The sequence below is a fragment of the Mobula hypostoma genome, chromosome 23 (assembly GCF_963921235.1).
Source record: "Mobula hypostoma chromosome 23, sMobHyp1.1, whole genome shotgun sequence".
Classification (NCBI taxonomy): Eukaryota; Metazoa; Chordata; class Chondrichthyes; order Myliobatiformes; family Myliobatidae; genus Mobula; species Mobula hypostoma.
The window spans coordinates 44421508-44446198 of NC_086119.1; the positions used below are offsets into that span (position 1 = coordinate 44421508).

General features: G+C 42.9%; 1 protein-coding gene across 8 annotated transcripts in view; it reads left to right on the forward strand.

Annotated features, from left to right (window-relative positions):
- The window catches only part of gtf2ird1 (GTF2I repeat domain containing 1), a 200953-nt gene that overhangs the window by 25925 nt on the left and 150337 nt on the right, over nucleotides 1-24691 (forward strand). For all 8 annotated transcript variants that reach the window (XM_063031349.1, XM_063031348.1, XM_063031351.1 and 5 more), the window contains exon 3: nucleotides 22883-23023. In XM_063031349.1, coding sequence (XP_062887419.1) covers nucleotides 22889-23023 — 135 coding nt within the window. In that variant the 5' untranslated portion in view covers nucleotides 22883-22888. The remainder of the gene's footprint in view (nucleotides 1-22882; nucleotides 23024-24691) is intronic.

The window sequence follows — 24691 nt, forward strand, 5'->3', positions numbered from 1 at the left end:
ATGTGAAAGAGGAATAGTGATGAACCATTCATGGGTTCGTGTTGTTTAGAAATCTGATCGTGACAAGGAAGAAGCTGTTCCTAACGCGTTGAGTGTATGTCTTCAGGTTCTGGTTCCCCCTTCCTAATGAGAAGAGAGCATGTCCCAGTTGGTGAGGGTCTGTAATGATGGATGCCACCTTGTGACTGTGACGGAGAATGTGACTCCTGCCGAAGGGTCTCGGCCTGAAGCGTCGACTGTACTCTTTTCCATAGATGCTGCCTGGCCTGCTGAGTTCCTTCAGCATTTTGTGTGTGTGTTGCCTGACTATATCAGTATATAGGAGGGAGACTGAATGGTGTCTCAACAACAACCTATTATCTTGTGTTTCTATCTCCCCTCCCCACACCTTTTAAATCTACTCCTCAGCATTTTTTCTCCAGTCCTGCTGAAGGGTCTCGGCCTGAATCGTCGACTGTACTCTTTTCCTAGATGCTGCCTGGCCTGCTGAGTTCCTCCAATATTTTGTGTGTATTGCTTTGGATTTCCAGCATCTGCAGATTTTCAAATGCAAACGGAATTCTGCAGATGCTGGGAATTCAAGCAACACACATCAAAGTTGCTGGTGAACGCAGCAGGCCAGGCAGTATCTGTAGGAAGAGGTACAGTCGACGTTTCAGGCCGAGACCCTTCATCAGGACTAACTGAAGGAAGAGTTAGTAAGAGATTTAGTAAGAGTTAACTGTACAGAGGTCGACTGTACCTCTTCCTAGAGATACTGCCTGGCCTGCTGCGTTCACCAGCAACTTTGATGTGTGTTGTCTGCAGATTTTCTCTTGTTTGCAATTGTGGCTCCACTGCTTTTAAGGAGCGTAATGTGTACTGTGCCAGTTAGTAACATAGTTTTTAACTACCTGAAAGGAGAAACGTCAGATATCGGAGAGAATTAATGAAGCTCAAGCATCATAGGAAGGTAGAGATGAAGTTATCTTTTTAGCTTTTCAGAAATGCGCTTTATGTTTGCATGTGGACATTTTGTTGTTTCCTCTCCAAAGGAGGCCTCTTTAGAAAATGAAAGTGCTCTTATTTAAATGGCTTTTCCAGTGGCGAAAGGACCGAATTCTGATCATGATCTTCTGGCTTTGCTAATCCTTGGGTTCATTTCTGTATCCTGTCAGATAGGAAAGTTTTGATGAAGCAGTCCTAAAGGTTCTGTGGCTGACGGAGGGCATTGCTTTGCACTGTGACCTAAGCAGACTCGGTGGGATTGCTACACCTCACTAGTTCAGGCTGGGAGTTGGTGCTAATCAGAGCAGCCTGCAGTTCAAGGAGAGGCTGCGTGTGTGGCCAGCAGTTATAGCTGTTCTGCAGCACTTGGCATTGCTAAAGGGGCTTTGTTAGTATTACAAAAACCACAGCAGATTGCGTTTGTATTTCACAACAACGTCATTCAATTTAATCTTACCTAGTTCACTCAGAGTTTTACGACCGGTGACAATTGTTTCCAGCTTGTCTTTGGATCACTGAGGATTTTGTTTGCTTTCCATTTGAGAGCAAGAATTCAGAAGGGGCAGGAGGAGAGAAAATGTTCCGGGGGAGATTAGTTTCTGATGAGAATGCAGCACCTCAGATAAAGGAGGATGGTGAAGGAAGTAGTTCTGGGGAAGACGGAGCTTCTCCCTGAAATTCAGGGGGAAGAGTGGGGAGGAGCAATGTGATGCACGAGTGGTCAATTGCTTCAGAAAGAGTTGATTTGGGTACCCTTACCACCAATGAAGCAACACTACCTTGCTTCATTATAGCTTCAAAAAGAAACTTGAGAACTCCGAAGAACATTATCAAAGTTGGGTGCAAAATTACATAAAGAGATATTAAGGCAGATGAGCAAAAGTTGTTGAGATATGTTTAAAAGGATGGGTTTATGAGTCAAAGAAGAAGTTAAAGAACTTGGAGCCTTTTCAACTAGAAGAGCCACCAAAGGACTGCTTTTCCTGATGGTGGAAGAAATTGCAGAGGGTTGTGAATGCAGCCAAGTCCATCACACAAACCAAATCTCCCCTTCTGTTAGCAACACACATCAAAGTTGCTGGTGAACGCAGCAGGCCAGGCAGCATCTCTAGGAAGAGGTACAGTCGACGTTTCGGGCTGAGACCCTTTGTCAGGACTGGATAGGATAGGAAGACAGCAGAATATAAAGGTGGAGGTGGGGGGAACAGGCTAACTGGAAAGTGATAGGTGAAGCCAGGTGGGAAGGAAAGTGTAACGTATGGACCTATTTCTTTTACACCATTGGCTCCCTCCCACCTTAGCACTCTCTTTTGATCTGTTATCTACCCATGCACTGTTGTCTATGCATGTGCATTGTGTTTTCTCTCTCACCCCCTCTCTCACCCCCCCTCTCTCACCCCCCCTCTCTCACCCCCCCTCTCTCACCCCCCCTCTCTCACCCCCCCTCTCTCACCCCCCCTCTCATCCCCCCTCTCACCCCCCCTCTCACCCCCCCTCTCACCCCCCCTCTCACCCCCCCTCTCACCCCCCCTCTCACCCCCCCTCTCACCCCCCCTCTCTCACCCCCCCTCTCTCACCCCCCCTCTCTCACACCCCCTCTCTCACACCCCCTCTCTCACACCCCCTCTCTCACACCCCCCTCTCTCACACCCCCCTCTCTCACACCCCCCTCTCTCACACCCCCCTCTCTCTCACCCCCCCTCTCTCACCCCCCCTCTCTCACCCCCCCTCTCTCACCCCCCCCTCTCACCCCCCCTCTCTCACCCCCCCCTCTCACCCCCCCCTCTCTCACCCCCCCCTCTCTCACACCCCCTCTCTCACACCCCCCTCTCTCACACCCCCCCTCTCTCACCCCCCCCCTCTCTCACCCCCCCCTCTCTCTCCCCCCTCCCCCCCTCTCTCCCCTCTCTCCCCCCCTCTCTCTCCCCCCCTCTCTCTCCCCCCCTCTCTCTCCCCCCCCTCTCTCTCCCCCCCTCGTGTGAATACACCTGTTAAAGTCATCTCCCGCGTGTGTGCTTTTATTTAATCGATATGTAGTTGTGCACAGACACAACAGAAAGGTTAAGGGCTGGAGAAGAAAGAATCTGATGGGTGAGGCGAAAAGGAAGGTGGAGGGAACCTGGGGGAAAGTAATAGTCAGGTGAGAAGAAGGAAAAGTTCAGAGTGGGCAATAGAAAGTGGGGGTGGGGGATTTGTTTATCAGAAGGAGAAGTTGAAGGGTACGCAGATGTGTTGCTCTTCCACTCTGATGGTGGCTGCATTTTGGTACAACAGGAGACCATGGATCAACATATCAGAACAGGAATGGGAATCGAAATTAAAATATTTGACCACAAGGAAGTCCTACTTGTGGCAGATGGTGCGGAGGTTCTCCATGAAGCAGTTCCCCAATTACGATGGGATGCCTGGGTGAGAAGCATATCTTATAAGGATAGGTTGAGTCAGCTATGGCTTTGGAGGAGAAGAGGTGTTTTGATAGAGGTGTACGAGATGAGAAGAGGCATGGATCGCATGTATACCTCCCCTTCTGTTAAGTCTGTCTACACTTCCCACTGCCTCAGGAAAGCAACAAACATAATCAAGGACCTGTCCCACCTTGCTTATTCTCTCTTTTCCCCTCTTCCATTGAGTAGAAGATGTGAAAGTGTGTAATATCACACTCGGACACGTTTTATCCCGCTGACATCAGACTCTTGGACAGACCTCTTCTACTCTAAAGGAGAGTCCTTGATCTCCCACTCAACCCTTTCATATCTCTTGTACTTTATTTGTCTATCTTCCCTGCACTTTCTCTGAAACTGGAACACCATCTTTCTTTGTTTTTTACTACTTTCATGTACTTAAGGCTGATTTATACTTGTGCGTCAAATCGACATCGTAGGTACGGCGTAGCCACGTACCCTACACCATACCATACGCCGTAGCCTGACGCGCACCTTCCCAAAAATGTAACTACGCGTCACAGCGACGCAGACCGCAACAACTGTGATTGGTCCGCTTGGTAGCATCACATTTCCTCCTATGCTGCAATAGCTTCCCACTGGGCGACTGAAGGGCAGGGAAGGAACTCTGGCTGCAATGCTTTCCATAAAGCTTTACAGACCTCCGAAATTATGGAGGACCCTGTGCTTAACGCCAGTTTGTAGCTAGCTGCTACAGCCTGTTGACTTCCACCTGAAGCTAAAACTCAAATGGTGATTGTCTCTGAGTATATTGTGCGTACACTGATGTGAAATAAATGGTTGGAGACGATGAACCAAATCGTCAAACCTACCCGCCGACATCCGAAAATATTTGAAATGCATTTCCTTTTCCATGTCTCTCAGTGACCGGACAAGCACAGAAAATTCACCCTCCTTCACTTTCAGTCGCCATTGTTTGAAGTTTGAATTTCTTTGTGTTGAGTTTCAACATAAAGAAACTCAACACAGTGGCATAGAAACCCCACCGCCAACTAGCGTTTTGGCAGTGAATTGCAGAGCGACGCAGGCACACCAATGCACAAGTATAAATGCTCACAATGGCGTAGGCCACTTGCATAGGCTACAGCGTAAGCTAGTACACACAAGTATAAATCAGCCTTTACTTGTGCGGTGATCATGCAAATGAAGTTTTTAGCCATGTTGTGGTGCAGGTGACAATAAACCAATACCAATTTAGCCATTGACTCAAAAACTTCTGGGAGTAAATGAGTGTAAGGGGGTGGGGGGGTGTGGAAACGGGTACTAAGGTGGAAATGCAAATTGAAGACTATGTCATTGAAAGTTGTTTTCCAGAGAGGATGATCAGGTTGTTGGGAAGGGTGATTGAGATTTAAGGAAATGACTAGACGCTGCAGTGGTTTGTGAGATAGGTACATGGAGCTTGGAAAAATAGAGGGCTATGTGGTAGGGAAGTTCTAGGCAGTTTTTAGAGTAGGTTATGTGGTCAGCTCAAGATTGTTGGCCGAATAGCCTGTAATATGCTATGTTCTGTGAGGCATCTTGAGATGGAGTAATTTGAGGCTGTGATGGGCATGGGACCGAGCAGACTTCAGCCCAATCAATTTTTAAAAAGATTTATTTAAATTTATTTATTAATCACATGTATGTTGAAACTTGCAATGAAATGTGTTCTTTTGCATTAACAACTAACACAATCTGTGGATGTGCCGGGTTCAACGCAGAAGTGTTACCCTACCTTCTGGCAACATCATGGCATGCCCACAATGTTTAGGAGAAAAATACGTCCCTCTGGCACTCTCACACTTCCTCAGAGCTCCGTCTTCCAGGATCACTGGCCGGCAACTTCAGAGTGCTCCTTCCCCTAACTCCCTCCCCATTTACTGCCCCCGTTCTCTCACTCACCTCCTCCCTGTCCCTACCTTTAATTTTTCCTTACACTCTGTCCCCAGAAAACAACGCTAAGAAGCTATGAAAGTAAGCCTGAGTCACAAGCCCGATGTTCATCACAGCTCTGCGCCATCTTGGAAATATAACACGCAACCTTTGATGTCACTGTGTGTTTGTAGGTGCCGTCTGGTAGGAGCAGCATGCTACTCATGTCGGAGACGCAAGAGACTGCAGATGCCAGAATCCGGAACCACAAGCAACCCGCTGGAGGAACTCAATGGGTCAGGAGGTGCCCATGGAAGGAAAGGAATTGTTGATGTTGCTGATGCAGGGTTTCAATGGAAACGTGACAGTTCTTTTCCTCCCACAGATGCAGCTCGGCCTACTGAGTTCCTCCGGCAGGTTGTCTGCAGCTATCTTAGTGTTGCTCAGATTGCCCAAATTATAGCTTGTAGTAGGTAACTTGGTGCTCAGTTCGTCCAGAGCAAATGCTTGTCGCAAATCGTTTTAGTTTACCCATCTACCTTGGCCAAGAAAGCATTTCTTCTTTGTTTTTGTTTTCTGTGCTGTAGCAGATAATCAGGCTTGTGTAACGGAGTGGTGTTGAGCCCTTTTTGCTTCACCGATCCTCTCTATGGCACACAAAGCTGTGGCCCACAAATGGTGCCTCGTACCTCTTGAAAATTCATCCACCCTGGCTCAGTTGGACTGGCAGAAAACTATAAACAGCAACATTACCCTCATCGTCTCCTGTGCCACGCTGGCAAGATCTTGCAAGGTCAAATATTAAACGTTACCTGATACTGAATCTGGAAATTACATATGCTCACAGTTTATGACATTTATAGTTTTCCTGGTACAAACGAAAGTAATCCTTTCTGCATTCCTGATTTTGACACAGCAATGCCTCTTCCTGATGAGGAAGACCTGGCTGATTCCCAGTCCAACAAGCTAAATCTATCCCAGCCAGAGACAGTCAGCTGAAGTTGGTTTATTTTTGGTACGGATTAACATGTTTCTGGACTCAGTCATATGGGACTTGAAGGGAATGGGGTTATGTCAATCAAATGATCTTACTTTCTCAGTAAGACCTTTGACCTCTTTCGAGCATGTGTCCAGAATTGGTCTGAATGCATCAATTGAAACACAATATATTTTAAGGTTTGGGATAACTTCCATATTATGCTTTATAAATCTAATAATTGGGGCAGGTGAGTTAAAGTTGAAAGGAACAGGAAGATTTCAGATGAGTATTCCAGAGGTTTGGATCAAGTTTGAAAAGGTAAAGAATTTAAATACATTGTAGTGTTGTTGCACATGTATGGATTTTATTGTGTTGCTAAATTGTCTCCAAGGTATTTTATCATCTCAAGAAGTTAGCTCAGTTCTCTGCAGAATTTGCAATTAATCAGCTTCCTGTTGCCCCCAAGCCTGTGGCCAGGAAGTGGTGAATATTGAGAGAAAGCTCCTTTCAAATTAAGGGCAAATGTGCTGTGTATCCCTGGGATAATGACCGGCTTCACACAGTTACTAAACGAGGAATTTAATGTACATCTTTGGTTTTGATTGAACCCCTGTTCACGGCAACTTGCTGCCCTCACACTCTGGTTGAGTTGGTCTTTAGCAAAAGAAAAAAATTGAATGTTTGTCAGAATGGCATAACATTTTGATGAGGAGGATTTGTTATCTGAAAAAGCCGTGTTTACTGAATGCTATAAGCTTAATGTGCCCTTTGTACATCCATTATGAGATGTTGAAGTGGACCGCTGCATAATCTGCTTCCCTGGGAAAATGCAATTCCTCTGTGTTTAACCATGGCAGCAAATATTTCAATTATCCATGAAAAATGCAAAAGCATTTACTGATATTAATCTAGGGAAGTTTAGCAAAATAGTGCTCTAACTGACAGCATTGGACAACGCTACTAAAGGGCCAAGCAGTATTAGTAACCACACATTGACAAGTTAAGACTAGATTGCCTATTTAAAATACAACTAGATATTCTGTGTCCTCTTCTGCCACAATGAGGCTACCCTCAGGGTGGAGGAGCAACACCTATTATTCCGCCTAGGTAGCTTCCAAATTGCTGGCACGAGCATCAGTTTCTCTTTCCAGTAATTATTTCTCTCTTTTTATTTGCTTTTCCCCTCCCCCTTCCCTCTTTTTTTATATTCCCTGCTCTGGCTGCTTACTTCTTCTCACCTGCCTATCACCTCCCCCTGGTGATCCTCCTCCTTCTCTTTCTTCCATCGTCCACTCTTCTCTTCTATCTGGTTCCTTCTTCTCCAGCCCTTTAACTTTCCCACCTACCTGGCTTCACCTATCACCTTCAAGCTTGTCCTTCTTCCCCTGTCCCCACCTTTTTATCCTCAGGAAAGGTCTGGGTCTGAGACGTCAATTGTTTATTAATTTCCATAAATGCTGCCTGGCCTGCTGAGTTCCTCTAGCATTTTGTGTGTGTTGCTCTGGAATTCCAGCATCTGCAGAATCTCTTGTGTTTATTGTGTAAGACTATTGGTTAATCTGGAGTTCACTAAAACTAGAGTGCTGTGTGTATTCAATGCACGTGAAGAATTCATTGGGAAATGTTGTCAGCACAAGCAGAATAGTTATGCATATTGCAATTGTTCTATTGCCATTGTACATTGTTCCATGGATAAAGGCATTAAGTGAGATAAGAATGGAGGCAGCAGACCTTATTGTCTGACTGTGACAAAGGAGAAATTAAACTAAATTGGTAGACCCATGATTTGCAGAGATGGTGCTGGAGGAAGAAGAAAGATAATCTGGTTATGTACTTTAATGGGTACAGATCGAAGGATCCTTCTGGAAATGCAACCCAAAAAATTTGTGTCCCATCCAGAAATGGGCAGAACTTGTACCTTGAGAAGGACTGGTTTATCTTGCACTGGGCACACCATGTTTTGCCATTTATTTCATCAGAGTATTTCTCTGTTTCCTATTTCTGCCGTTGTCACCTACCAACCAAGTACTTTAACCCAAGTCTGAGGAGCATCTTTTATCCTGTCTCCATCTATGTTATTATTAGCTTAAACCCATCAAGGCTATAGTGACTTGGGGGAAATGAGATTATCTAATCTGTATTTGTCTTGGGAAATCACTGTTTCAAATTCAAACTTGTACAGTACCATAATTCTTCTAGTTTTTCTACATCAAGACTTTTCAAAGGGGTGATTAAACTTCTGGAGTTTTGCTGTGTTTTGTATCAATCCAAAGTTTTGTGCGGACACCACTTGACTGTGGGACTAAGCTTTTTAAACTCACTGTTCTACGCGATCAGGCCATCTGCAAGCACTTTCTATCTTGGGGAAAAATATTTATTGTTATTTAGCAGATTGGAGTGAATTTGTAGTCCACCCTGGCTCAAATCCCATTGGACCAGCTGGTTTTCTTCCTCTCCTAGCGTGCAAACTGTGATGGAAAGTATTTCCAGTAGGTGTTGTCTTCCTTGGGTCTGCAGAGATTCAAATATATCCCAGATTAGCTTTCATCAAGCTTTCACTGGATCAGAGTCCCAGACCAGCTGCCAGTTGTGGCAAAGCTTGGATGCTATAAGAGGCTACAAAATGAAGCTGGTCAGTATCACTGACCACAGTGCATCTCTTCCCGATGAGCTAAATGCATCAGATCAGCCATTTCTGAGAGTGAACCCCATGGAAAGCAGACGACCTGGATGGGATCCCCAGCCCTGTCTTTAGATCCTGTGTGGATCAGCTGGCAGGAGTATTCACAGATGTTGTTAACCACTCCCTACTCCAATCTGAGGTTCCTACCTGCTTCAGGAAGATTGCTATCATCCCTGTTCAGAGAAAAACAAGGTAACATGCCTTAATGACTGTCTCCCAATGGCAGTGATATCCATTATCGTGAAGTGCTTTGGGAGGCTGATCATGGCACACATCAGCTCTCAGCATACCAGACAACTCTGACCCATTGCAATTTGCCTGTTGCTGAAACAGGTCCATGGTAGATCCCATTTTCTTGGCCCTACACTCATCTCTGGAACACCTGGATACAAAAGGCACCCATGTTGGGCTCCTATTTATTGACAATAGCTTTGCCTTTAATACTATAATTTTAAACAAAAACCGTGTCCAAACTTGTCGGTCTAGGACTCAACATATCCCTCTGCAACTAGACCCTTGGCTTCCTAACCAACTGGCTGATGAGTAAGGATAGGCCACAACACCTCAAATGTGATTATTCTCAATAGTGCCTTGCAAGTCTGCTTCCTTAGTTTCTTATTTTACTCCCTATTCAATCATGACCATGTGGTCAAATAATGTTCTAACTCTATGTACAAGTTTGTAGTTGACACTATTGCAGTGGGCTGGATCTGAAATAATGATGAGTCGGAGTACAGAAAGGAGATAGTCTAATGGCAAAATGCTATCTTTCCTTCAATGTCAGCTTCACAAAGCAGGATGGAGTACACCCCCTATATATTATCGGCCCCTGAATGTGGATATGGTTGAGAGCTTCAAGTTCCTAGGTGTAAATATCACCAATGGCTTGTCCAGGACCAACTACATGGCTGCTATGGCCAAGAAAGCTCAGCAGGGCATCTACTTCCTCAGAAGGATGAGAAAAGATGAGAATTATTCTAAGTCTATAATTTAAAAGCAAGGATGTAATGTTCAGGCTTTATAAGGCACTGGTGAGGCCTGTCTTGAAGTACTATGAGCAGTTTTGGTACCCTTATCTAAGAAAGGATGTGCTGACTTGGAGAAGGTTCAAAGGAGCTTCACAAAAATGATTCTGAGATTGAAAGGCTTATCATATGAGGAACATTTGATGGTTCTGGGCCTGTACTCACTGGAATTCAGAAGAATGAAGGGTGACCTCATTGAAATTTATCAAGTGTTGAAAGGCCGTGAAACAGTGGATATGAAGAGGATGTTTCTTGTGGTGCGAGAGTCTAAGACCAGAGGACACAGCCTCAAAATAGAAGGACGTCCATTTAGAACGGAGATGAAGAGGAATTTCTTTAGCCAGAGAATGAATCTGTGGAATTCGTTGCCACAGGCAGCTGTGGAGGTCAAGTCATTGGGTATATTTAAGGCAAATTTTGATAGATTCCTGATTACTCAGTGCATGAAGGGATATGGGGAGAAGGCTGAGAGAGAAATGGATCAGCCATGATGAAATGATGTTGCAGACTTGATGGGCCAAATGGCCGAGTTCTGCTCCTATATCTTATGGTCTTATGGTCTAAAATTGACGTTTCCTCATTGACTCTTACCTATTTTTATAAATGCAACTTAGAAAGCATCCTGTTAGACGTGTCATGGGTTAGATGTGTATGGCAGTTGGTCTGCCCAAGACGGCAAGAAGTTGGAGAGAGCTGCGGACACAACATTGACTCTGTCTACACTTTCTGCAGCCTTGGGAAAGCAGCCAACATAATCAAAGACCCCTTCACCGCACTCCCAAATCAAAGGTTGAGAACACTTTCCTCCAGATTCAAGGACAATTTCCTGCTGTTATAAGACTCTTGAATGGACCTCGTGCAATAAAGATGGTGTCATAGAATCATAGAGTTGTACAGCACAGAAGCAGGCCCTTCAGCCCAACTGATCCCTGCCAACCAAAGTGTCCCACCAAAGCTAGTTCCATCTGCCAGCATCTGGCCCATAGCCTTCTAAGCCTTTTCAATCCATCAGCTGTCCAGTTATCCTTTAAAAGTTGCTACTGGAGCTGCCTCAACCAATTCCTTTGGCAGTACATTCTACATAGATACCCCCATGTTGTGTAAATAAAACAAGTTGCTTCGCAAGTTCCTTTTCTGTAAAAGTCCTGCTTGGATTTCACTTTCCAAAACTTGCTGCTACTCATTATTATTTGTTTCATTTTTGTATTTGCAAAATTTGTCGTCTTTTGCACAATTTGTCGTCTTTTGCTCATTGACTGTCAGTCTTTGAATCAGGTTTAATATCACTGGCATATGTTGTGAAATCTGTTAGCTCTGTGACAGCAGTAGAATGCAACACATAATAATAGAGAAAAAACCTAAGTAGTGCAGAAAAAAAAATAAAATAATGAGGTCATGTTCATGGGTTCAATGTCTATTCAGAAATGGGATGGCAGAGGGGAAGAAACTGTTCTGAATCATTGAGTGTGTGTCTTCAGGCTTCTGTACCTCCACCCTGATGGTGGCAATGAGGCGAGGGCACGCCCTGGGTGATGGGGTCCTTAATGAAGGGCACCACCTGAGGTTTTCCATTGATTCTGTTGTATTTCATTGTCTTACTGTGAATGCCTGCAAGAAAAAGAATCTCGAGGTTGGAAATGGTGACACGTATATCTACTTTGATAATAAATTCACATTGAACTTTGAAAATGCAACAGCTCACACTTAACCAAATTAAGCTCCATTTGCCAATCCTCAGCCCACTTACTCAGCTGATCAAGATCCTCCTATAATTCTTTGTGGTCCTCTCCACCACCTATTGTGGTGAACTCTAGGTCTCTCATTCTTCCTCGTCGTGGCCTTTCTCGGCCGCTGTAATATTATATTCTGCATTCTGTTAGTGTGTTTCCCATTTTACCACCCCAATATACTTATGTTCGCAATGATCTGTATGGGTGGCATGCAAATACTCAGTGCATGTGATAACAATAAACCATCTAACAATCTTCCTCTTACTCAATGCTGTAGAATCTGTCCGAGGCAGTTAACCTAGGCAAATAACCAGAGGGAATTAGCATTTTCTCCTTGACAGTTGCACTAAATCCCTGGAATACTGGATTATTTTAAAACTGGCTGAGTCCTGCCCATTTCCAAGAGGAATTTATCTGAAAGTAGCTCCGTCCTTTAACAGCATTATGTTACCTACTAAAACCTGCTGAAATGCACCTGGAAGAAGATGGGGCCAGTAAACGATGTGACCAAGTTTGACAGCCTCCAGATGGTTCACAAAGCTATGTCTTTCACTTCTTTTACGTCTTTTTCTTTCAAATGTGTTCTGCTCCTGTTGGAACTTGTGAGCTACATTTTGGCGGTGTGATTTCGGACCGATTGAGTGAGCCAGCGCTTTGCTGTCTCTGAGGGTGTTCGATGAGGTTTCAACTGAAGTATGTGGCCTCGAAGTCAAGCAGCCTGAACAACATAATAGACTCCATTTCTCGCCAATCTCGCCCATTAAAGCGTCGAAGATTGAAATAATTGACGCATGAGCAGGTGTTAAGTGCCAACTTCCAGCCTCTTGCTGCTCCTGGAGGGAGGTCCCTGCGTTCGAATAGTCTCTCTCCCTCTTGCTCAATGCTACTGGAGGATTGTGCTGGAGTCCTGGGTCTCGGGCAAAGTTTAATCGACGTAGTTTGTGAATTAGACTCTGCGGTACACGTTGTGATGTATTTCTGATTTCTTGTTGTGCCTTTATTTTTGCTATTTTGGGCAATTTTGATCTGGGCAGCCTGCTGATAACGGATGACAAAGCGCTAGATTGAACTGAATTGAATATGTCTGGACTCCCTCGATTTTGTATTTTATATTTTGTTTCTTGTTTGTTTTTCTTTTTGCCGTTTGTGTGATTTTTTTACACACATGGGTTGAGGGTTTGATGTCTTTCTTTGAACGGGTTCCAGTGTTTTCTTTGTTTTGTAGCTGTCTGTAGGAAGATGAATCTTTTGGTTGTATACGGCACACATACTTTGATACTGTACTTTGAATCTTCAAACTGGACAATTTTCATCAGTTTAATAATTGCAATCGCAATGAAAAACATTGCAGGGTCCGTTTGTCAATGACTCAATTTATCACAATCCAAATCAATCCTGAAAGACTCAATTTAGAAACCTCAGACCTTCAGCATATCTTGATGTTTAAATCACAGTGAGACTGATTAGTCACAGCTATATTATCAATTAATCAGACTTTGTTAGTATGTGTTGAACTGACTTTAAAATCGAATGTTTAAATTTATGTGTTGTACTTTTCTGGTATCCTACTGGCAGGAGGATAAGTGGTAGCACCTCGGGGGAGAGAATGCTGTTCAGTATGGCAAGCACATGTTAAACTTTCCAACTGTGGTAAGACTGCTGAACAGATACTGACCCGGATCTGGGCCGTACCCTCCAAATAGCTGGACCTGCCTCTCGGTTTTTTTGCACTACCTTACTTTCCATTTTTCTACTTTCTATTTATGATTTATAATTTAAATTTTTAATATTTACCAATTTTTACTATTTTTAATATTTGTAATCCAGGGAGTGGGAAGCGCAGAATCAAATATCGCTGTGATTGTACGTTCTAGTATCAATTGTTTGGCGACAATAAAGTGTAAAGTATAAACTGTGATCCTGAGATTCAGAGGAGTGTATGTTTAGAGACCATCTTGTACAAAGATCAGCAATTGGCTGTTTTTAACTTTTAATCTTTATAGAAATTCATGTCTGGCGAACATAAATGCAAGTTGATGGCTATTTGGATTGTTTGGCATTTTTAGGAGACATTTTCACTGTCAAGACTGCATTATTTATTGCTAAGTTGTCAATAAGTTTTATTTTATCTGTTTTACATGGTTGGAGCAGATTTCCATTGAATCCATCGAAATCAGCAGGCACGAGAGATTGCTCATTCATCTTTTAATCTTAGTTAAAATGAGGGGAGAGAAACTTTCCACAATGAGGGGAGCTCCCCTATTAAATTAATCTTTTTTTTTACTTACTTTACTGCTGTTATGCCACTGGCATTTTGGGCTGTAATGAAGGCCCTCCATCTTTGGCAGTGTTCAGGTCTTCCTTCATCGTATCTGTCGGTAGCTTCAAATGCATCTTTACTATTGCGATTTTGAAGCACATGACATGACCTATAAGTCATGAAATGCTTGTCATTAACTTCTCCAGAGATAAAATGGATGGTGTAAAATTCAGACTCCAATGTGTTCAATTCCTCAATGACCGTCTAGATCTTGGCTGGCAGTAGAAAAGTACATCATCAAACATCAGATTGAATAGAGTTCTTGATAGTTACAGATACATCCTTCATCTGATAGATTATTCCTACCTTCTCCACTTCCCCCTACTGAAAGGGTTGATTCATAATGGGGCGTGGTTTATGGGTCCTTAATCCAACTGTGTTTGGGCTTCCATTGCATTTTGTCGATCACAAGCAAATGTGGTATTAAGATCCACCCTTCAATAGAAGGTTGACTGATTCACAGTGTTCAGCATTATAACTTGGTTGTGAAAGCTCAGATTGTCCAGCATCTGCAACAGTTATGAGGTTGCTGATAAAGTGAAGCTCCTATTGAGAAGGAAATACTGTACAGGGAAGAAGAATGGCTGTATTTGTTGGTACTGCAGAAAGAGGTACATTTTTGGAAGCTGATTGGATCAGTGTATGGAAGAAAAAGAAAATGTTATCTTGCCTGTGCTCTGGTACAGTACAAGTCAGGAATAAGCTTTGGTTTATCTGCAGTGAATTTAACCATACTTTGCTGCACAATTTTGCAATCCTTCCTTGTAATGAACCTGAACACAACTTCACTGTCGATTTAGGAGATTATCACAGAACACACAAAGAGAGCAGAAAGCATTTTGGCAATTGTTGTTCATGCACTTTCAAATCTGCAGAGGTGTACCTGTGTTGTAGCAGGGTACTCCTTGTACTACGTGGTGTTTGCTGTTTAAATGGTCATTGAAAGTGACCGATGCTTTGGGTCAATGCATTGGTCATCTGAGTACTGAAACCTCATTCTGATATGTCTCATTTCTAGCTGCTTGCAAAAGGTAGCTCACAAAATGTGGCCTTGTATGCAGACTGGCGGCTAGACTGCTTGTCTGAGGGTGGGAGAAATTGTGTCAGTAGTAATTCTATCCCTAAAGGAACCAACATTAAAGAGAGGAGGTTTAATCTAAGTGCCTCCCTGCCCCAGCCTCATCAATATTTGTTAGTAATTCATGGTTTTGATTAGCATACACATGCACTAGCACAGTGCTATAAGATACAGTGCCTTTCTTGTGAGCTGTGTCACAGAATGATGTGCTGCTCGTGTTGCTACCATTCCAAGTAGTACTTTTCTGGTCTTTTCTTGCATGTCCCATCTCCTGCTACAACTCTCCGTGTAGATATGATGCCGAAACTTTGCAAACTTTTAGGGAGTATAGGTGCTGCTGTGCTTTCTTCGTAATCGCCCTCGGAACTCTGGGTCCAGGACAGTCCTCTGAAATGATAACACCGAGGAATTTAAAGTTGCTGACCCATTTTGCATAATTTTCATTTTAATAATTGAAGCATAATAGATTTTGCATAACTTAAGCATATTAGCTTGGAAATTCCTGCACAGAATGTTACCAAGTGAATGTGGAATGCTTTCTTTTTTTTAAAAAAAAAGTCTTTTCTTTACTAAACTACTTAAGTAAATAAGTTAAAAAGAGAATTAATTTGTCGGTTATTCAATAACAGTAATTTCCAGACTTGTATACTCTAAATCAAAATAATTTATAAACAAACTATTTATAGTCCAAGTCAATTCCTTCATAGGTATATTTTCTTATAGCATTTTTAAAAAAAATTTCCTAGGCTATAGTTGTTTCTATCTTTGTGTAGAATGGCGAGAAAAAAATTTACTATTGGTGATGCACCATCAATAACTCCAAAAGACTGGAAGTAGAATAAATACTGAAAGGCTTTTATTAGCAGTAAAATGTGACCTCCACCATTCTGAGTGCCTGCCCCTGGACTGAGAGGAGGAGCCATGGCCCAATCGCCTTTATTCAGGGGTCTGTGGGAGGAGCCACAGGGGCAGTCAGCAGAGGGGCGTGTCCAGACAGGTAACCCAGTTACAACATATATATGGTTTACCACAATTGGCCATGGAAGATATGTGCATTATAGCTTTTCTGGAGATAAAATCAACACCCACTGTTGCCTGTAAGAAGTTTGTACGTTCTTCACGTGAACCTGTGGGTTTCCTCCGGGTGCTCCGGTTTCCGCCCACAGTCCAAAGACATACTGTTGGCAGGTTAACTGGTCGTTGTAAATTGTCTCGTGATTAGTCTAGGATTAAATCTGGGGATTGCTGGGTCGCGTGGCTAGAAGGACCAGAAGGGCCTATTCTGTGTTGTATCCCAATAAATAAATATCTTACAGCCCTCCTTAGTCCACTATTCACCTCGGACTCCTTTCTCACCACTCCCCTTCTCTGCCTGACACCGGCCATCTCACCTTTCACCTCTCAGTGCTGAAGCGGTTTCGACCCAAAACACCGACAATTTCTCTCTTCTCCCCCCACCCCCCCCCACGGATCCTGCTCAAGCAGTGAGTTCCTCCAGCAAATCGTTTGTTGCTCCAGATTCCAGTATCTTCAGACCCTCGTGTTTCCATAGATACTGCCAATTCATAGCATCAAAGTGAGGTGGCATATCAAGTAGCCACGCATAGGAAATGCATCACCACAATGTTAATCAGAATTTACATTAGTATAATGGTCTATGGTGTATGATGTGTAATGATAAAATATCCATCTGAATCTGTGGTTCTTATAGTTTACATAGGCCATTTCAACTGTTTATATAGATGTGAAGATTTATGACAGAAAAGCTGACAGGAAATACAAAGAGATACTTTTTACTGCCGCCTTCCACCAAAATGTCAAATTATTTTTTTAATAAACAAAGCTGCCATTTTTCTGCACCTGAAGATTTCTCTTCAATGGTACTGGGCCCGAGGCCAACCTGCAAATGCATTTGGCTTCTAATTAACTTCAGGATATGGACATCTATAGCAATATGACCTTTAAAGGGGTGAACAGGTTATGTCCATAATGATGTCATGTTCCTGCCTTTGTAAAACTGTGTGCTGACCAACGTGCTATGAATGAGAAGAGGGAGCTAGTCACTTGTTTTTTTTAAAAAAAAGGACTGAAAACAACTATCAATTTCCCTGCCACTGCTACTACAAAATATGATTTTTATTTAGAAGAGCTTAAGAAATTGTCTTGACACACTTGGACCCTACCATTAACTTGGACATCTTTATTTCTGGCTCTGTAGCTCATAGAAAAAAAATAAGGCTAGAGAGAAATGTTTTCAACTTAAGCTATTTTTATTCACTTCAGTGTAGGTAGTTTAAAATTAGTGGTGATGTTCCCACATTGCTGCTTTGTTTAAAACGCTATTTGTGTTTTCAATAGTTGGCATTTGAAGCAAAGAAGCTCCAGTCTCGCACCAGATGTGCACCCTATTGAACCTGTTACATTACTGGGTGTGCTTGTGGTTATATGGGGTGGGAGTGGGATGTGGTAATGGTAGAAAATTAAATTCGGCTTTGTGTTTGGCTAGCAAATTTAAGTTGCCTCTCTTTGAGGTGGGGAGTGTCGCATGTCTATGCCTGAAAAATTAACCATTCTCCTTCAGCATTGGTTAAAGTTCCCTTACTTCAGGTTAAAGTTATCTTACTAAATCCAAACCCTTGTCGCAAACAGGTTTGGCTTGAGCTATGATACCTCAATAAAATCCACTGCTCTTAGCTACTCCAGCCGCCATAGCGGCACTTTGGCACCTTGCCACCCTGCAGCCTGTACCGCCAAGGTCAAGGGTAGCAAGTGCTTGGCCGCTCTGCCAGTTGCAGGTTCCCCACTAAATCACGTACCATCCTGACCTGGACATATGTCCAGCAACTCGGTGGAAGTGCCTTCACTCCAAGGAATGTAACTCCGCTTCACTGCTTTCTGAGGAGAATTAAGTATGCTGACCCTGCATGGTCGTGGTACCAAAAATGAGAAAAGAACAAATAACTTGCCAATTTACTTGGAGAGATACTGCAATAAAGAGCAGCAACTCGGGAGTGCTCTTTGGGGCAGAAAAAAATGACCTTGCATTAAAAAAACAGCCTTCTATTGATATGTCTCCTCTTTTGTAATGAACAAATACTCCTTATCAGCCTGAGCTGGCTGTCCAAAGACAGAAGGCTAGAATCCTAGGAATGGATAGGATATTGCAAACATCCAAAGAAGGTTGTCTATTTTGAAGTCTGGGCATCTTTGCTTTGTAATGGGCCTTTCTGCTTCGCACTCCAGCTGGGGAGAGAGCTGGGGCCTTGATAATTAAGTAAGGAGAAATAGATGCTTTTACTGTATTAAACTATGCATCGTTTTATCTGCTTTATATAAATAAACCATTTATTGGTTCAAGACTTCTGTTGTCTTTGTTGCTTATTCTGTATGTCTTCTGAAAAGGGAGGAGAATTCCCATTGGGATCTTCCTGAAACATAAACTGTTTATTCCTCCCCATAGATGCTGCCTGACCTACTGAGTTCCTTCAGCTGTGTGTGTGTGTGTGTGTTCGTTCCCATGGGGATGTTACATTCCAGTAAAAAGTGTGCAAAGTAATGGTTTATGTTATGTTTTGTAACTTTGACACATTAAAACTAATTGAAAGCAAGGCAAGGCGCCGGGAGTTAAGTATATGTACTTTGTCGTTACCTTAAGCAAGATGCATACGGATGACATGGTTGCGTGATGACGTATGCCATTTACGTACTTTTACAGATAACCGACAATACCTTATGTAAGTGACAAAGAATGCTTAGTCAAACAATGTGTTTACAATATTACTCATATTACTGAAATATTAAATACACAACGCCTTCCCATTATGATTTTATGATGAGATCCTCAGGTATTCTAGACAAGCAAAGTTGCACTTGGTGTTGTTAGGATGTAATGTCCTCTGACAAAATTGGCTCATTGCTAAATTTAAAGAAAATGTAGATCATGACTTGTGGCACATTACCAGCATTCATGGTTAGTTTCATGAAACTGTGTACTACATCAGCATAACATTAGCCCTATTGTCTTTGTATTGGCTCTTTGGTAGATTAACGAATTAATGTTTCCCTTCTGTTTACTCTTTTATCCTCTGTAATTCTTTTTCTTCAAGTATCTTGTTTGTTTTTCAACATTATTAATGAATCTACTTCCACCTTCTTTTCAGGCATTGCGTTTCAAACTCCTGATAGTATACGCAGTTTGAAGGCGTTCGTTCTCCTTAGTTTCTGGGATTATAGTAACCCAGTCTTGAAATATTGGGTGCATTACTTTGATCTTTCTTATTCTCCAGCCACTGTCCTCCAATACTTAAAAATCTGAACTCCAGGCTTCGCACGGTATTTCCCCTTCAATTTCTTTCCTGTGAATCTGATGCTGGCAGGAATCTGGGTCATGTGTCTTTCTCAGGGTTGTGTGTGTGTGTGTGTGTGTGTGTGTGTGTATATACACACACACACACATACAGCAATGAATGGACTTTTTCACCCTTGTTATGAGAATCAGGTTTAATATCACTGGCATACAACATGAAATTTGTCCGTTCAGAAACCTAATGGTTGAGGGGAAGAAGCTGTTCCTAAAACATTTGGTGTTTGTCTTCAGGCTCCTGTACCACCACCTTGATGGTAGCAATGAGAAGAGGGCATGTTCTGTGGGATGGGGGTCCTGAATGATGGATACTGCCTTTTTTGAGGGCATCACCTTTTGAGGATGTCCTCAGTGCTGAGGAGGCTAGTGCTCACGATGGAGCTGGCTGAGTTTATAACGTTCACCAGCAACTTTTATGTGTGTTGCCTGAATTTCCAGCATATGCAGAATTCCTGTTGTTTGCGTTTAAATTCACTACTGCGAAGCCTCTTCTGGTGATGCCTACACCGAAGAAGTTTAGATCCTCTCTTCGACGGGAGTTCAGTGAAACCATCTCTCACTGCTCCCCATCCTTCAGTTAGTCCTGACGAAGGGTCTCGGCCTGAAACGTCAACTGCACCTCTTCCTAGAGATGCTGCCTGGCCTGCTGCGTTCACCAGCAACTTTTATGTGTGTTGCTTGAATTTCCAGCATCTGCAGAATTCCTGTTGTTTGCGTTTATAACTTTCTGCAGCTTCTTTCGATCCTGTGCAGTTGCCCCTTCATACCAGATGGCAATGTAATCATCAGGGTGCTCTCAACGGTACATTGTAGAAATTTGCTAGAGTCCTTCCTTGGTGGCGTAGCAAATCTCATCAAACTCCTAATGAAATATAGATGCTGTTGTGCCGTCTATGTAATTGCATCAATATGTTGGGCCCAGGATAGATCTTCAGAGCTATTGACACACTGGAGCTTAATTGCTCAACCTTTCCACCTCTGATCCCTCAATGAGGACAGGTGTGTATTCCCTTGACTTCCCCTTCCTGAAATCCACTATCAATTCCTTGGTCTTACTGGTGTTGAGTACAAGGTTGTTGTTGCAACACCACTCAACCAGATCTGTCTCACTCCTGTACACCGCCTCATCGCCAGTGAGCCACACTTGATGGAATGTTGCGTAAAAATATTGTGGCAAAATTGTCACCCTTACAAGTCTGACTTCCAATGGGAGTCGGTGTTTTAGAGTCACCGAATGATGCGTGACAGAGAAAGGTTCTTTGTTCCAGCCTCCTATTCACACTAATCCGATGTTATTCCAACATTTTCACCAACTCTCCTCAGATCCTACCACTCATTTGCATGCAGGAGGTGTTTACAGTGGATAATTAACCTACCCAAACCATACGTCGTTGAGATGAAACCAGAGCACTCACAGAGAGAGAGTGCAGGATGGAACCTGGGTTGCTGGCACTGTGAGGCAGTAGTTCTACTATATGACCCACAGTACAGGTTAGGTCAGGATGATGCCATCAGATCCAGCAGGCCATGAACTTAAACCTCCAATCACTGTTTGTACAATGCCCTCCTTAACCTTGCAGCCTCTAAAATCTCTCTTCTTTTGCAGTCTGAACAAAAGAATCATGCCTTCAGCTGCCCAGCTAATTGGAATCCCTTCACTAAACCTTCTTGCTTGCTCTGTGCTCCTTTAAGATCTTCTTCCGTACTTTTGCCCAGTGTTGGAGCATGTTACTATGTTAAATATATACTGACTTAATTTATATTTTAGTGTAATGTTCATAGCTGCTATTATTTGGTTAAGAGAACTTTGTCACATTCATTGTGGACAGGAGGATGAATTACTAGATGGAATGTATGTAGTACAATAGATGTGATTTCATTTTGAGGAGTGATCTGTACAAGAGGGACAGGTTGCACCTGAACTGGAAGGAAACCAATATCCTGGCCGCGGGGTTTGCTGATACTACTCGAGAGTTTAAGCTAGTTATTTACTATTGATTTGTGGTGGGGAGGGAAACAAAAGCTGTCCCTCCTGAAAGAGGTGGGGAAGATGATGGATCGGGGAGAGCACTATGTACAATGAAGCAACACACATCAAAGTTGCTGGTGAACGCAACAGGCCAGGCAGCATCTCTAGGAAGAGGTATAGTCAACATTTTGGGCCGAGACCCTTCGTCAGGACTAACTGAAGGAAGAGCTGTACTTTTCAGCAATTTTCCTTTTGTAGTGCGGCTCTCAGTGGGATGATGATGCTGAAGGGGGTGATGCTAGTCCCGTGTATTTGGATAAATTTGGCCAACACACGTCTGTGGAAGGGTGGGAAATCCTGCTCACCATTCCGGAACTCCGTTGGGGAAATATGAATGAATGGAGGCAGAAGGAAGGCGGGATCGCGTTGAGCTGTGATTTCTGTCAGGGTCACTGATGAATTTTGGGCGTTCGGAAAAATTCACAAGAGGCTGTTGGAATAGTACCAAGCGACAAGGCTTTTCCTTAAAAAAAAGGGAGGTATGAATTAGCAAGAATTAAATGACTGCATTTAAATAAGTATTTGTATGACTTGCCTTTAGACAGCTTCACAGCCAGCAATGTCATTAACATGTCTGGATTTCAACAATGGGGAGTCGTCAGTTCAGTCCTCATGTTTGCAGTTCAAATTTAAGAATAGATGGCCACTTGTTTTTTTAGATGTCAACATGTTTGTCACTATGGTCCACATCGATTCAAAGATTCCAAGTACATTTATTAACAAAGTATGCATGCAGTATACAACCCTGAGATTCATTTTCTCTTCATATAGGTACAAAAGGAAGAAAAGTAACCATGGAACCAACCTGTGCAAAGGAAAACAACTCCCCCATGTGCAAAACAAGAACAAATTGCGCAAATGGCAGCAATAAATAATAAGCAAAAACACAGAATATATAACACAAAATCGAAAGAGTCCAGGCATATTTCAGTTCAGCTTAGTGCTTGTTATCTGTCGGCCAGCCGGATTCAAAATAGCAACAAAAAAAAAAGGAGCGACCAGAAATACATCATATCGTGAACTAAACAGTTCAATCTACAAAATGCATTGATTAAACCTTGCTTCGGTACCATCCTCCGACTGTGTGTGTGTATATGTGTGTATGTGTGTGTGTATATGTATGTATGTGTATATATATATATATATATATATATATATATATATATATACACACACACACACATGTATATGTATGTGTATGTATGTATATATGTGTGTGTGTATATATATTAAAAATTTGAACGCAAGCACCTTCCTCCGGCAGATGCAAGTGAGAGGCTGTAGACAGCCCTGCGTGGGACAGTGCAATGATAAATGGGGAAGGCACCTGGTTTCAGTAAGAGATGACATTTGTTGCTTTTTGCCTTCACAGGTAAGCATGGCACAAAGAGGAAATCTGGAAGAAGGAGCCAGGAGTAATAACTGTCATGAACAGCTACTGACGCGTGGAGTTCAGAGCCTCTCGGACAAGAAGGACATTATCACCTGCTTGGTCTCTGCCTTGGACTCAATGGTCAGTGGCGTCTGTTCTGTCACAGTAGTCACTCATGATCAGCATAACCTCTCAGTTCATGTTTCATCCTTGTGAATAGCTAAACACCTCTTTCCAGTCCCTTGATTCCTTGATGATAATGTGAGCAAAACTTTCACACTACTCCAGGAGAAGTTTAGTCAAAGTTCAATAGGTTTAGCATGTTTCTGCTTTCAATTCTTGGTTACATTTTGTTATAAGAACATAAGCCTGTGCCACAATTTTAGCAATGAATACACTCAGACCCCAACGGTGTGCAACAATAACTGCTTCAATAATGCATAAATGACTACTTGTGCCACTAAATGATTTAATTTGCCTGTTAACTTGGGTAACACGGAAGGTAGTGGTTAGCACAATGTTTCATGGTACCAACCAGCCAGGTTCAGTTCCTGCCGCGACTTGTCAGGAGTTTGTGCATTCCCCCTGTAACCGTGTGGATTTCCTCCCAGCATCCAAAGATGTACCGGTTGGTAGGTTAATTGGTTTTTAGATTAGATTATGAGGACACGCAGCACCTGGTCCATCCTCTGTCTCTCTCTCCCACCTTCTCCCCCAAAACACTGCACATACAATATCTTACAGATATAACAACTATCCCAATTGGTTCATAACATCTTCTTATCAGTAACGTGATTCACACAAACTGCTAGCGGGAAGGACTTTCTCAGCAGTTAACATAACAAAGAAGCCCTTTCAATTATAACATAACAAAGAAGCCACTTTAATTAGACTACGCAGTGACAAAAAAAAAAGAAACCCCTTACATTTACTTGTAGACATTCAGAGTAGAACGGAGAAATACAACAGAATCAATGAAAGACTGCACACGAAGACTGACAAACATAAGACGACAAGCTGGACTTGTATAAATAAATAAATAAATAAATTAAATAGATAAATAAAAAATGAGAACATAAGTTCTGGAGTCAGGTGCTAAGGTCCAGGATGTCTCAAAGTGGCTGCAAAAGAGAGGGTGAGCAGCCAGAGGTGGGCATCAGTGGCATAGGTAGAAACGGGGAAGAGGTCCTGTGCAGTGAGTATAGGGAGTTAAGGAAGTGGCTGAAAAAGCAGGAACCTTTCTAGGATACTCCCAGTACCACGTGCTAGTCAGAGCAAAAATAGGATGATAGTATACCGTAGATGAATGAGTGGCCTGAAGAAGTAGTGTGGGGGTAGGGATTCAAAGTTCAGGGTCATTGGGATTTCTTCTGGAGAAGGTATGACCTTTACAAAAAGGATGGGTTGCATCTGAACCTGAGGTGTCCAATATCCTTGCGTGCAGCTTTGCTCGAGCTGTTGGGGAGCGTTTAGACTAATTTGGCAGGGGGACGAGAACCAGCGTGATGGAGCAGTTGAAAGAAAGTTTGTGTGTTGTATAGTGAGACTGTGAGGAAAGACAGGCAGATGATAGGGCAAAATTACAGTCAGTGGGATGAGCTGAACTGTAGCTTGTGGGCTAAATTGAGAAGGGTGATGAATACAGGGCTGAAGGTGTTATATTTGAACGCACACGGTACATGGAATAAGGTAGATAATATTGTAGTACAGTTAGAGATTGGCAGGTATGACGTTATGTGCATCACTGAGTCATGGCTGATAAAAGACCATAGTTAGGAGCTTAACATCCAAGGACAGGCATGTAGGCAG